We start from the raw sequence: 13,803 nt of genomic DNA, 5'->3' as shown, positions 1-13,803 counted from the left end.
GCGGAGGCGGCGCGCACGAGGAGGTGCGGTGCTGCGGTGGTGGCGGCGGCTTGCCCTAGGTCAGGACCTTCAAGATGATACCATGTGGACGGGAAAGTTTGCAATACAATAATCGTTGTATTGATGGGGTGCTGGTGCACGTATATATAATACAAAGGAAGGCCTCTACCTCAACTATACAAGACTAGAAAAACGCCCGTGCGTTGCAACGGGGCCACATTAACTTTAAAAGTTCAATATCAATTATGTTAATATTACATTTAATATTCTCATACATATTAAGTGACATTGACAACCTTTTTTACCATCAAATTCTCACACACACACCCTCTCGCCCCCTCTCCCTCACTCGGGAGATGGGACGAAAATAAACCCGGAACGGAGACTACCAACTGAGACATTAGGAGTAGAGATCATTAGTTGATAAGAATAAATAGAAAACGGTGTTAAAAAGGAGAAACAGATCAGAGTACATTGAAAAACCAAAAGGACGATGTAAAAGGGGATTCGCCCTGCCCCCCGGACCTTGCCACCGAACCGGCTCAGTGGTCCAGTCCCCGCGCGGTCGTCTTCTCCTGTTCCCCGAGCCGCGTCGCTACAGAGCCGGGCTCCCGCCCGACCACCTCGCTAGCATCGAAGGGGAATGGATAAGGATGACACCCTTCCTTCCCTGCAACCATGGCCTCACTCCTCCTCGACGCCCCCTCCCAAATCCACTTCTCCTCCTCGCTCGCTCGATCCCGACGATCTGGACGAAGTCAAACGCCACGGCCACCATGACCAACCCCGTCCACATGGCCACTGCCCTCCCTGCGGGCTAGGAGCTTGTCGAGGAGCTCCGAACGCCTTCGCCACTTCGTCTGCGCCAACGAGATCAAGTCCAGCACCCCCGCATCGACGTCGCCGCCGTCTTCCTCAACCTTGGGCCACCGCGACATTGCCGTTCGATCCGCGCCGCCCCGAGCTCCCATGTCTTCCCCTAGGGCGCCATTGACACCGCCATGATCTCTTCTTGCCTTTCCCCTGTTTTCCCTCTCGTTTACTCTCGTTAGGTATTTCGCCGTGGCCGAGAACCGCCGTCTGCCATGGCCATTGCAGGGGTAGCCACCGAGCTCCTCGGATTGACCCCGTGGCACATGCCCGCTCCTATGCACGCCCATGCCCGAGCCTGCCGCTCTTCTTCCGCGCCCGCGGGGCCACTCCCTCTCCATGCCCACGCCCGTGCTACACCGCGTCGGTTGCGCCCGCCGCTGCCGTCGCGCTCGCCGCAGCCACCGCACCACTGTGCCCCGCGCGACACACAGCCTGGTCGCGTGCCACACTCTCGCTGGCCGCGCTCGCCCCGTCGGCTGCCGCCTATCCCTTCGCTCGCCCCGCTGTCGCGCCCCTGCCTCGCGCCGCCTCCAGTCGTGGCCATCTTCTGCCCATCGCCCCCTCAGCCACGCCGGTCGCGTCTCTGCCCTCCATCATCGGCCGCTCGCCTCGCCTGCTGCGTGTTGCTTCCTGCTGCTATGCGCTGCTCTAGCGCTGGTACGCTGCTGCGCCATGCCCTCGACACCGCCGTGGACAAATGTGGCGGAGGGATTGTTAATGGAGTACGAGAAGGAGGTGGCGGAGAAGGTGGAGAGGCAGGAGGTCTGGGGCGGTGTCACCTGGCTGTGGTGGAGGTGTTCATGCGAGAAGGAGCCGAAGTGGAAGGAGAGGTCACAATTGGAAAGAATCGCAAAAAAAATCATAACCCGGAGATCTCAGTTCAAAAAAATGCTAATATCGAGGGTGATTTCCTTCAATAGGTGGAAAACATAGGAAATATTGGTTGTTATCAAGGAAAGGTAAAAATTTAGGAAAGTTAGGATTTTTGAACTGATTTCTATGCAAATGGGGTTTTATTATTTGGTAACGTGATATCAGTACCTGCCCGTTTGTGACGTGTCTGATTAGGAAAGTTTGCAAATGTTAAGAAACTATTTATTGGGAGGAAAGTTGTGACGTGTCTGTTATTCTTTCCTAAAACAAATTTCACTAATAAGAGAAATCGATTGATTTAGATAAGTTAGGAAAGTTAGATTAAAATGTATTATTTATTTCCTGAAAATCTGTTATTTGTTTCCTAAGACAAATTGAATCAATAAAACGGATCGATTGATTTGCATAATTTAAGAAAGTTAGATTAAAATGTATTATTTGTTTTCTAAAAATCTGTTATTTGTTTCCTAAGACAAATTGAACCAATAAAAGGAATCGATTGATTTGCATAATTTAAGGAAGTTAGATCCGTGATTTGTTATACGTTAGGAAAGTTCTGATTGTAATAAAGAGTGGAGAGAAAAATAAACCGATGGACCAAGGTGGGAGGAGAGACGAAAAAAACCCAGCGAAAATAAACCGCGGACCAGGGTCGGAGGGGTGGTGGGAGGGGAGACAAAAAACCAGCGAAAATAAACCGCGAAGATGATTCACCAACTCGTCCATTAAAAGTAGAGATTAGGAGGTAGGCCACAACTCCAATACACATGCAATACAAAACACATACTCAAGATGCATCTCTCTCCGCCGCCGCGGAGAGGAGGTGCGGACTAGAGACACAGACTGTTGGTGCTGCGTCGTCGGCTGGATGGACGGAAAGCTCACTCTCAGTTCAGAATTCAAACTGAACTTTTGATGAAGGATACCGACCTTTTTTTCCTTTTTTTGAGGGGAATGAAGGATACAGATCTGATGGGCATGAATGGAAGCCCACGATGGGTAAGAACGGGCCGAGCCAGACTAGAGGCTACCAAGCAGGCCGTGACACTCAAACCCGTCCCTGGACCTAAAAAAACGAAATCCCTATTTGACGCATTTTTCCTCACTGTTCATAAATCACACACGCACGGCCGATCTTTTGAACAGTTGGGTGGGCCCACCTCCTGCTGTACGCATGACTTTCAGTTCCGGTTTGAGAACCTTCTAGAAGGTAAGGTTACTTAACCAGTTTGTTTTTCCTTTTCTTTTTAATTTTCTTCTCTCTTTTTAAATATTTTTTTATATTTTTATATTAAAATTTTATTTGTGTTTCAAAAAAAATAGGAATTTTAGAAATTATTTTTGTTTAATTTTTTTTTTCAGTTCTCAAAATATGACTCTACTTTCAAATTTTTTGTCCATGTATTCAAAAAATGTTCGCTTTTTTTAAAATTTGTTTGGGATTTCCAAATTTTTCTCGGTTTCAAAATTTTGTTCCCAATTTTTTTTATAAAAAGCGTATTTCTTATATTTTCAAAAAATCGGTGGCTTTTCATATATTTTTCATAACCTCAAAAAATGTTTGTGTTTTCAAAAGATGTTCAGGAATTTAAAAAAAAATCATAAATTCAAAAAAATGTTCATAATGTTTTACAAATTTTCCACATTTCTCAAAATATGATATATTTTCAAAAAAAAATCCATGTATTAAAAAATCTTCGTTTTTTAAAAATTTGTTTGGGATTTCCAAATTGTACTCGGCTTCAAAATTTTGTTCCAAATTTTTTAATACAAAAACTTTTATATATTTTTTCAAAAAATTGGTCCCCTTTTCATATGTTTTTCATAATTTCAAAAAATGTTTTTGTTTTCAAAAGTTGTTCGTGAATTTCAAAATTTGTTAAAAAAATTCAAAAATGTCCATAATGTTTTAGAAATTCTCCACATTTGTCAAAAAAATCTTCAAAATTTTAATAAAATTTTGAAAATCTGTTTGTGCATTTTTCAAGAAGTGTCAAATTTTGCCAGTGCCGTTAGTTCTTTAAGTGGCGCTGCATATCTGTCACTAGAGCTCGTCAGGCGCAGTGACTAGCAACACGCTACACATCAGCACACTGTCGCGGCTTCCATTCCCAGCTAGTGAGTGCTCTTTTACCTCGCTACGCGGTGCCACCGCAAATGGGCCTGCCTAGGTGGGCTGCCTCCTGTGCGAATCGCCAACTACTTGTAGCAAAGCGCAACATATATGAGGTTCGCCAAAAGAAACCAGTCTTCCCGTGCATCGCTGTCACAGGTAGAGCGGCACACTGGCATGTCTTCTTCCCCATCATCCTCTGATGTAGATGCATGATTTTTATCTCCCTACACGGCTAAGTCTCAATGTGCTCCAAACTTCGATCGTGGCCACACGATCCAGACGACAGCGCACGGTGTTCCCAAAAGAAAAAAAAACAGTGAACGACGAAGCGACGGATCTCTGAGCAAAAAGCATACACCGTTCCAGATCCATTGAACGAACACACGGCCAAGTGGATGGGTGGCCTACGAGTATTTTGTGCACTCGATTATGCTAGCGCGTGATCAGGAGGCAAGGTACCATGTGCGTGCATTCGAGTGACGTGGGTGGTGGCGATGTAGACGTTGATCTATTTTTCAATAGAATTGGTCAAACATAAAAATGCTTGATGTCGAACAAACTTAGAATTTCAAGTATTTGGGAACGAAGGAAGTACACGTCAAGCTCGGGACATGAAGGAACAACCAAATGAATCAGACCAATTCAATTGTCTGCCACTCTAGCCCCTTTTTGCTTGAACGGGCAGGTTATAAATTCTAAATTCAGCTTAAATTGCCCCTAAAAATTTGAAGCGAACGGCGAAAGAAAAAGAACATTTTTTATAATTAAGACAATCGTTTGACGCCTCTGTGTTTGCGCATATGCCCGGCAACCTCCAAATCTATATGAAGCGCAATTCATATAACGAATGGAGATCAGGGATACAGATCATATATTCCCAAATGACCCTCATTTGTTTTGACAAGAAAAATACTTATTTTTTGTAACTTTGGTAATACTAAATCAGCGACAATTAATATGGATCGGAGGAAGTAGTAAACTTTCGCGCATTCGTCACCTACATTGAGACAAAAGATTTCAGAGATAGAGAAAATGTTAGATGTCAACCTCATGACACGAAAAACCCCGAAAAAAGGAAGAAGCTCATGACACGAAAGAACATCCAAATGAATCAGACGAATCCAAATGTCTGCCACTCTAGCCCCTTTTGCTTGAACGGGCAGGTTACAAATGCTACGAGCGATCACTACAAATTCCCTCCCAAAAACAAAACTGTGGTGGCTTCTTACATCGTGACAATGCTCTACGCACAGAGCCTAACTACGCAATCCATACCGTGTCACCACCAACGCAGGTGCAGGTACACGAAACATGACAGGGCAAGAGACATCAAGGGTGCATTGGCGGTGGCAACGTGAGCCTCATCGGCATCGGAATCGTCGTCGTCTGATCCAAGGTCAGGCTTGCGGTTGCCCGGCGGTGGTCGAGATGTAGACGTGGCTGAACCGGGTGACCCAGCTGCGCTGCATATAGGAACCCAACATGATAAATTTGAAAGTTTATTAAGGTGCAAAACTGTGGTAACAACAGATAAAATAAATTCAGCACAACACAGTCACAGTAGCCACAAGTTGAGCTAAGTAAACATCTTATGTCATTCGACGTGTTATATAGTTCAAATTTCATCTAGCAAATATCATGCACTAAGACAGCATTTGTTCATGTTATTCGACGTGTTAATGAATTATTAGAAATTCCTCATGTATTCTTCGTGAAGTTCTACAAATGGAAGCAAGTACAATGTGATGCACGTACCCTGGAGATGCAGGGAAGGTGCATGATCCATAACCTGAAAAACGTAAGACAAAACTGGATTATTAATAGAAGGGTATAAACACTTCACTTGCCTAGGTACAACTAGAAATACTCTGAAAGAGGTAGCCCTGGAAGTAGGGTTCACAGACAAGATGAAAACTGGCAATGCGTGAACACAATGAATAACTTTTGCATGTCTCAACACCGTCAGTTAATCAGGAATTTTGTAAAAAAAATGGATGAATTACTCCACATGCCGGTACAGAAATACTCTGAAGGCGGTAGTCCTGATTCCTGAAGATAGGGTTCACAAACAAGACGAAAACTGGGCAATGCATGAACACAGTGAAGTAACTTTTGCATATCTCAACACCATCACATAATGAATTTTAGAAGTCTTGTTTTGGATAACACATTCATGGTGAAGTTACCAAAACATGGCCCATCAAAAATCATAGAACGACCTACACATGTATTCTTCGTTCAATGCATGGAGGCGCAAAGATTATTGCGTGTTCTTGAGAGAAAAATTCTCCTAATGAAAGCATAATCCCAAAGGTTCCAAAAAGAAAAGTACGCCGGCTATTACCTATTGGTGCAGTGGTAGTGATACTACTAACGAAACAAAAAAAAGGCAAAAGCGACGCTGGTCAAGCAAAAAAAGAAGGCGGCAAAAGCAAAAGAGACGCGTGCATGGAAGGGATTGCACTGATAGGAAGCTTGCAAGTTGCAACCGAGGAAAAAGAAGCAGCATACTAGTACAATGCAAATATATTTTTTGAAATATACTTCAATGCAATTTACTGCTGTTTGTTTGAAATAAACTAGTACGATGCAGATTTAAAAGATAACCAGGGCATAATTGAAGAACCGATCGAGTGCGCAACGCATGCGTGACAGAGAAGGGAGGAACAAAGATAGAATCAACGTGTACTGACTGGGGTCGGTGAGCGTGACGGTGGCGGTGCCGGCGAAGTCGCAGGCGCCGGGGGCGGCGTGGGAGCGCTGGTAGACGGAGTTGAAGGCGTAGGAGGCGTGCGCGGCGAGGGTGTTGGGGAGGTAGCAGAGGGCGCTGGGCTGGATGGGCGCGCAGTCGGCGCCGCCCGCGGGGCTGCACGCGTAGTCCAGCGCCGCCTGCACCGTCCTCACCGGCGCCCCGGTGCGCACGATGCACCACGTCGGGTTCGCGGCCCCGGCGCCCGCGAGCAGCTGCAGAGCCCACGCCGCCGCGAGCCACAGCGCCGCCAGAGGAGAGCGCCGGCGCCGCATGTACGTAGGTAGTCTGCGGGAAGCGTGGCCGTGGAGGGTGCGGGAGGAGAGACGGCAAGGAGTAAAGGTGGTGGGAATATGTGCGAGGTGGTGGGGAGGGAATATGAGAAAGAAGAAAGATGGTGGGAGCGGGAGCGGGAGCGGAAGCCAGGAGGAGGATCTCCTTCTCCATCTCCATGGAGAACTGCTTTCTTTTCTTTTCTTTGCTTTTCCTTTGGAGTGTCTTATCTAATTACGACAGGAGAAAGGAGAGAGAGGGTAACTAGGAATGGACAGAACATCAATGAAGAAGAAGATCAACTGGTAAGATAGCAAGCAGACTCGCATGGTAGAAAATGGAGAAGATCAATTGCCACGAGGTCGTTTCCCTTCTTGAAGGCGCTACCTTATTTGCTCAAAGCGGCCCGATGTTTGGTTTTCGAGATGCTGGATGTCGCACTGGTCCGGCTTGCCTCCCTAGTTCTAGGCTTCGTGGGTTTAGCAGTGTTTTTTTTTTGTTTGGGCCGAGCATCCCTTGTCTCTCCTCCGGGTGTCATGCTCACGCCTTTGCGTTCGTGTCATGGGTTGTACCTCTTCGGTACTCATTCTACTTCCTCCTATCAATGAAATGATACACAAGCTTTGCGTATTCGCGAAAAAAATATAAAGAATAACATGAGAAAGTACTCCCTCACACCTTTCAAAACGATCTTACATTATGGGATGGAGGGTAGAATACAAGAGGTAACAATAGAGAGCAAAGCAAGATGGCATTGGGATATGCCTCCTTGGTTGAAACTAAACCATGAATCCATTAGCACTTGATTAGAGAATGCAATAGAACCCTTGGACATAGTGACATAGTATGACTGAATATTTTATTTTCCTCATTGGCAACTTAAAGTCACAGGTAGGTAATAACCATCGCAAATCTAGTAAAATCATCTGGTAATAAGAAACGCTCTCACACACACACACACACACCCCCCCCCCCACCCGGGGAAAAGGAGATAGCCCCCAACCTTTGCATCCTTATGATGCCCATGAACTTCTTCCTTTTTCTTTTATACTTTTATTTATATTCTGAAATATCCTAGAATATAAATATTTGTATTTATATTACAATTCTTTGCAATTTTTTGGGCCCTCCCCCCGCGTCGCTCTCCTCTGCCAGCACGGGGGGAACCCTAGCCGCCGTAACTAGCGGCCACCTCCGGCGCCCTCCCTCGCACCGCCGCCGCCAGAGGACCGGCCGTGGAATCGCGTCGGGCCCTGATGTCTCCCTGGCGATGGCAACCAAGGTTATCGAACCAGTAGGAGAATCAAGCAACACAACGTAAACAACACCAGCACACAAAGAACAAATAGTCGCAACCCGACGTGTAAAAGGGGTTGTCAATCCCTTTCGGGTACGGCGCCCCAAGATAGGCAAACATACGTGAATAAAATTGTAGTAGATTGATAGATCGAACGCCAAATAAAATAAATAAGAATAAATTGCAGCAAGGTATTTTTGTATTTTTGTTTTAATAGATATGAAAATAAAAGCAAAGGAAAAGTAGATCGCAAAGGCAAATAATATGAGAAAGAGATCCGGGGGCCGTAGGTTTCACTAGTGGCTTCTCTCGAGAAAAATAGCAAACGGTGGGCGAACAAATTTGGGCAATTGATAGAATTTCAAATAATCATGACGATATCCAGGCAATGATCATTGTATAGGCATCACGTCCAAGATTAGTAGACCGACTCCTGCCTGCATCTACTACTATTACTCCACACATCGGCCGCTATCCAGCATGCATCTAGTGTATTAAGTTCATGGAAAACGGAGTAATGCAATAAGAACGATGACATGATGAGACAAGGTCTATCTATGTAGAGATAGACCCCATCGTTTTATCCTTAGTAGCAACGATACATACGTGTCGGTTCCCCTTCTGTCACTGGGATCAAGCACCGTAAGTTCGAACCCACTACAAAGCACCTCTTCCCATTGCAAGATAAATAGATCAAGTTGGCCAAACAAAACCCAAAGATCGGAGAAGAAATACGAGGCTATAAGCAATCATGCATATAAGAGATCAAAGAAACTCAAATAACTTTCATGGATAAAAAGGGATAGATCTGATCATAAACTCAAAGTTCATCGGATCCCAACAAACACACCGCAAAAAGAGTTACATCATATGGATCTCCAAGAGACCATTGTATTGAGAATTCAGCGAGAGAGAGGAAGCCATCTAGCTACTAACTACGGACCCGAAGGTCTACAAAGAACTACTCATGCATCATCGGAGAGGCACCAATAGAAGTGGTGAATCCCTCCGTGATGGTGTCTAGATTGGATCTGGTGGTTCTGGACTCTGCGGCGGCTAGAATTGATTTTCGTCCACTCCCCTAGGGTTTCTGGAATATCGGGGTATTTATAGAGCAAAGAGGTAGTCCGGGGGGCACCCGAGGTGGGAACAACCCACCAGGGCGCGCCTGGGCCTCCTGGCGCGCCCTGGTGGGTTGTGCTCTCCTCGGAGCACCCCCCAGGCGCAGCCAGGGCCCATTAGGTGTCTTCTGGTCCATAAAAATCTCCATAAAGTTTCGTTGCATTTGGACTCCGTCTGATATTGATTTCCTGCGATGTAAAAAACATGCAGAAAACAGCAACTGGCACTTGGCACTATGTCAATATGTTAGTACCAAAAAACGATATAAAATGACTATTAAATGATTATAAAACATCCAAGATTGATAATATAACAGCATGGAACAATCAAAAATTATAGATACGTTGGAGACGTATCAGGCCCGGGAAGGTGGCGGCGGGGCGGATCTGTCCTCTCATGCCCCCCAACCCTCCCGCCCGCGCTCCCCACCACCGCCCCACTCTGCCTCGCGCCCCTCCCCCTGGCGGTGGCTGCCGCCTCCGGCGAGGCTGCGGTGTCCCAGGTTGTGTTGCGCTACCGGATCCGGTCCCCCGCTGCTCCGAGCTGGCCGCGCCCCCTGTCCCCGAGCTCCATCGGCCGTCGCGGGTGCCACTGCCCCCTCCCCCTGCCCTCGATCCCGGGATCCCTCCCCGGCGCTTCTTGGGCGTCCTCTCCAGCTACTGCCTGAGCCTGCCGGTCCGAAGGTGGATCCAGCGTTCCTGGCCATGGCCATGGATGGCATCCCCTGCAGTCTTCCCCACCCCTCGCAGCGGCACAGCCCAGTCTTTGTTGTTGCTGCTGTCGGCCATGGGTGGGGTGTGGGACCTGCGGCCGGTTGCAGGGGTGTTCGTGGCCTGTGGCCTTCCCTGTGCAGGCGGCCCCCCTAGTCTCCGGCGCACTCCCTCTCCCCGAGCCACGGTGACGGCTCTCGGACGAAGGCTACGATGCTTATGTGGTTATGGTTGCCACGAGTCATCTTACGGTGGGTCCTTGCTGGCGTTGTCCAGGCCCCGGCAGTCTCGAGCCCGCGTCTCTCCGGTTTCACCGCCGTTGGAGTCCTCTGCCGGGCAGCTCCGACCTCGGTGACCGAGTGGCCGCGTCCCTTCCAGTTCACTTGGCTCGCTGATGCCCCGATGGCTAAGGCCACGGCAGCTCGGATCTGCGTCCCTGCAGTCCTAGCTTGCCGGCGTTGCTGGACGCCGTCACCCCAACCCCCCGCATGGTGCACCTCATTGCCTGCCCTACCCAGTACGCCTCAAAGCCTTCTCCTTTTGTCAGATCTGTTGCTCGTGGGTCCGGAGGTGGTGCCTGATACGTCTCCAACGTATATATAATTTTTGATTGTTCCATGCTGTTTTATTATCAATCTTGGATGTTTTATAATCATTTTATAGTCCTTTTATATCTTTTTTGGTACTAACCTATTGACATAGTGCCAAGTGTCAGTTGTTTTTTTCCATGTTTTTTACATCGCAGGAAATCAATATTAAACGGAGTCCAAATACCACGAAACTTTACGGAGATTTTTTATGGACCGGAAGGAAGATGTTGGGCCCTGGTTGCACCTGGGGGAAGTCTCGAGGAGGGGACAACCCACCAGGGTGCGCCAGGAGGCCCAGGCACGCCCTGGTGGGTTGTGCCCACCTCGGGTGCCCCCCGGACCGCCTCTTTGCTCTATAAATACCCCAATATTCCAGAAACCCTAGGGGACTCGACGAAATATTCATCCAGCCGCCGCAGAGTCCAGAACCACCAGATCCAATCTAGACACCATCACGGAGGGGTTCACCACTTCCATTGGTGCCTCTCCGATGATGCGTGGGTAGTTCTTTGTAGACCTTTGGGTCTGTAGTTAGTAGCTAGATGGCTTCCTCTCTCTTGCTGAATTCTCAATACAATGGTCTCTTGGAGATCCATATGATGTAACTCTTTTTGCGGTGTGTTTGTTGGGACCTGATGAACTTCGAGTTTATGATCAGTTATATCTTTTTATATCCATGAAAGTTATTTGAGTTTCTTTGATCTCTTATATGCATGATCTATTATAGCCTCGTATTTCTTCTCCGATATTTGGGTTTTGTTTGGCCAACTTGATCTATTTATCTTGCAATGGGAAGAGGTGCCCGGTAGTGGGTTCGATCTTACGGTGCTTGATCCCAGTGACAGAAAGGGAACCGACACGTATGTATCGTTGCTACTAAGGATAAAAAGATGGGATCTATATCTACGCAATAGATAAACGGATCTTGTCTACATCATGTCATCGTTCTTATTGCATTACTCCGTTTTTCATGAACTTAATACACTAGATGCATGCTGGATAGCGGTCGATGTGTGGAGTAATAGTAGTAGATGCAGGCAGGAATCAGTCTACTAATCTTGGATGTGATGCCTATGTAATGATCATTGCCTGGATATCGTCATAATTATTTAAAGTTCTATCAATTGCCCAACAGTAATTTGTTTACCCACTGTTTGCTATTTTTCTCGAGAGAAGCCACTAGTGAAACCTACGGCCCCCGGGTCTTCTTTCTCATATATTTGCCTTGCAACCTACTTTTTCCTTGCGTTTATTTTCAGATCTATTAAACAAAAAAAATACAAAAATACCTTGCTGCAATTTATTCTTATTTATTTTATTTGGCGTTCGATCTATCAATCTACTATAATTTCCTCACGTCCGTTTTGCCTATCTTGAGGCGCCGTACCCCGAAAGGGATTGACAACCCCTTTAACACGTCGAGTTGCGAGTATTTGTTCTTTGTGTGCATGGGCTGTTTACGTTGTGTTGCTTGGTTCTCCTACTGGTTCGATAACCTTGGTTTCATATCTGAGGGAAATACCTACCGCCGCTGTGCTGCATCATCCCTTCCTCTTTGGGGAAATACCGACATAGCTTCAAGCGACATCAGTGCCACCCTTCGACGATAGGTGCAGCCCTGCCAACCCCCTTCGGCCATGGTGTTGCCGACCATTGTCGGCTCCCTCATCTTCGATTACAAATTCAGCGGCTATGGGATTGCTCAGCTTCAGGCCTAGGAAAGATCTCCGCTCGGCTTGCCGGTGCTGGCAACGGCGCTGCCCGCGGGTGTTGTTTCCTTGGTGGAGGCGTTGCCAAGGCCTTAAGCTGCGCCCCTCTTCGAGCTCAAGGAAAACCCTAGGTCTGGTTTCTCCAAACGGGATGGCGATGGCGTCTCGGCGACGTTTTCCTTCTTGAAGGCGCTATCTTGCTTGCTCGCGGTGTCCGTTGTATTAGCTCGAGTGATGTTGGAGTTCTTGCTGGTTCGGCATGGCCGCTCTTGGTTTGGGTTTGGTAGGTTTAGTTGTGTTGTATCCTCTATTCGGGCCGAGCATCCTTTGTCTCTCTGCTCCGGGCACCATGTTCACGCCTACCTGCGTTCGTGTCATGTGTTGTATCCCTCGTTGTACTCATTTTATTCCTTCTATCAATGAAAAGATACGCAAGCTTTGCGTATTCGCGGAAATAAATTCTTTGCAATTTTTTAAAATGCTAACGACATTCAGAAATATATGCATTAAAAAATGTTAACGCATTGTGAGAAAATGTTCGTGAATTTTAAAAATTGTTTGGATAACTCAAAACATTTATTTCACCATTCAAACAAAATGTACGTGACATTTTTAAAAATGTTTGCGAGTTTCAAAAAATATGTTCACGACATTTTGAAAAAAATGTGTATACAATGTAAAAACATGTTCACCTAGTTCAAATATGCTTTTTATCATTCAGGAAAATGTTTCAATGTGTATTTAAAAAATGTTTAAACATGAATTAAAAAATGTTACAGTTCAAAAAATAAAAAAAATGTTCAATAACATGTATTTTAGAAAAATGTTAAATAGGGTATTTAGAAAAAGTGAAGTGTACTTAAAAAAATTGGATGAATATGAAAAATATATAACATGTATGAAAAATGTAGACATTGAAAAATATATTTAAAAACCTTAGCCATATATTTTGAAAATTGTTTAACGTGTAGAAAAAATATTCTTGTTGTATACGGAAAATGTATAGTTTTTAAAAAATATTAGATATGTGTTGGAAAAAAAAGAAAACAACCAAAGAAGGAAACACAAAAACTAAAGAAACTCAAAGAAAAATAAAAGGAAAAAATATAATAAAAACTAATGAAAACCAAAAAAAAGAAAAGTGAAAATGTGTATAAAACACAGAAAAAACCATGAAATCAATGAAACCGTAAATAAAACAGTGAAAAGAAAACAGACTGGTTAACGACCCGAGCAAGGGACCTGATTTCTAGGCCGGCCCAAACACGCGGATGCGAGATGCGGTTCCTAATAGGTATCTGTGGTATGACTAATCAAGGGGTACCCCTTGGAAGGGTATCGCCTGCCGCAGAGGTCACTTTCTTTACCTGGTAGCGCATCAAGTGGTGCACCCAACCTTCATCATGTGTAGCGCCCTGGGCGCATCCTTGGGATTTTTTTGCATGCATTTTCACTTATTATTATTTTTGGCTTTTGCTTGATTTTTTCTAG

At 45.9% G+C, this 13,803-nt stretch overlaps 1 protein-coding gene across 1 annotated transcript; it reads right to left on the bottom strand.

The window, feature by feature from the left end:
• Positions 1-4,923: 4,923 nt before the first annotated feature.
• On the bottom strand, positions 4,924-7,115 carry LOC123125849 (PLASMODESMATA CALLOSE-BINDING PROTEIN 1). Its single transcript, XM_044546296.1, has 3 exons — positions 6,556-7,115; positions 5,618-5,651; positions 4,924-5,325 (listed from the first exon to the last, which is right to left on the bottom strand). The coding sequence occupies exons 1-3, from the start codon at positions 6,884-6,886 to the stop codon at positions 5,142-5,144; spliced, it is 549 nt and encodes a 182-aa protein (XP_044402231.1). The 5' UTR covers positions 6,887-7,115; the 3' UTR covers positions 4,924-5,141.
• Between the last annotated feature and the right edge of the window lie 6,688 nt (positions 7,116-13,803).

The sequence above is a fragment of the Triticum aestivum genome, chromosome 5D (genome assembly GCF_018294505.1).
Source record: "Triticum aestivum cultivar Chinese Spring chromosome 5D, IWGSC CS RefSeq v2.1, whole genome shotgun sequence".
Lineage (NCBI taxonomy): Eukaryota > Viridiplantae > Streptophyta > Magnoliopsida > Poales > Poaceae > Triticum > Triticum aestivum.
Note: the sequence above shows the minus strand (reverse complement) of the source record. Positions and strands in the feature narration are given on the sequence as shown.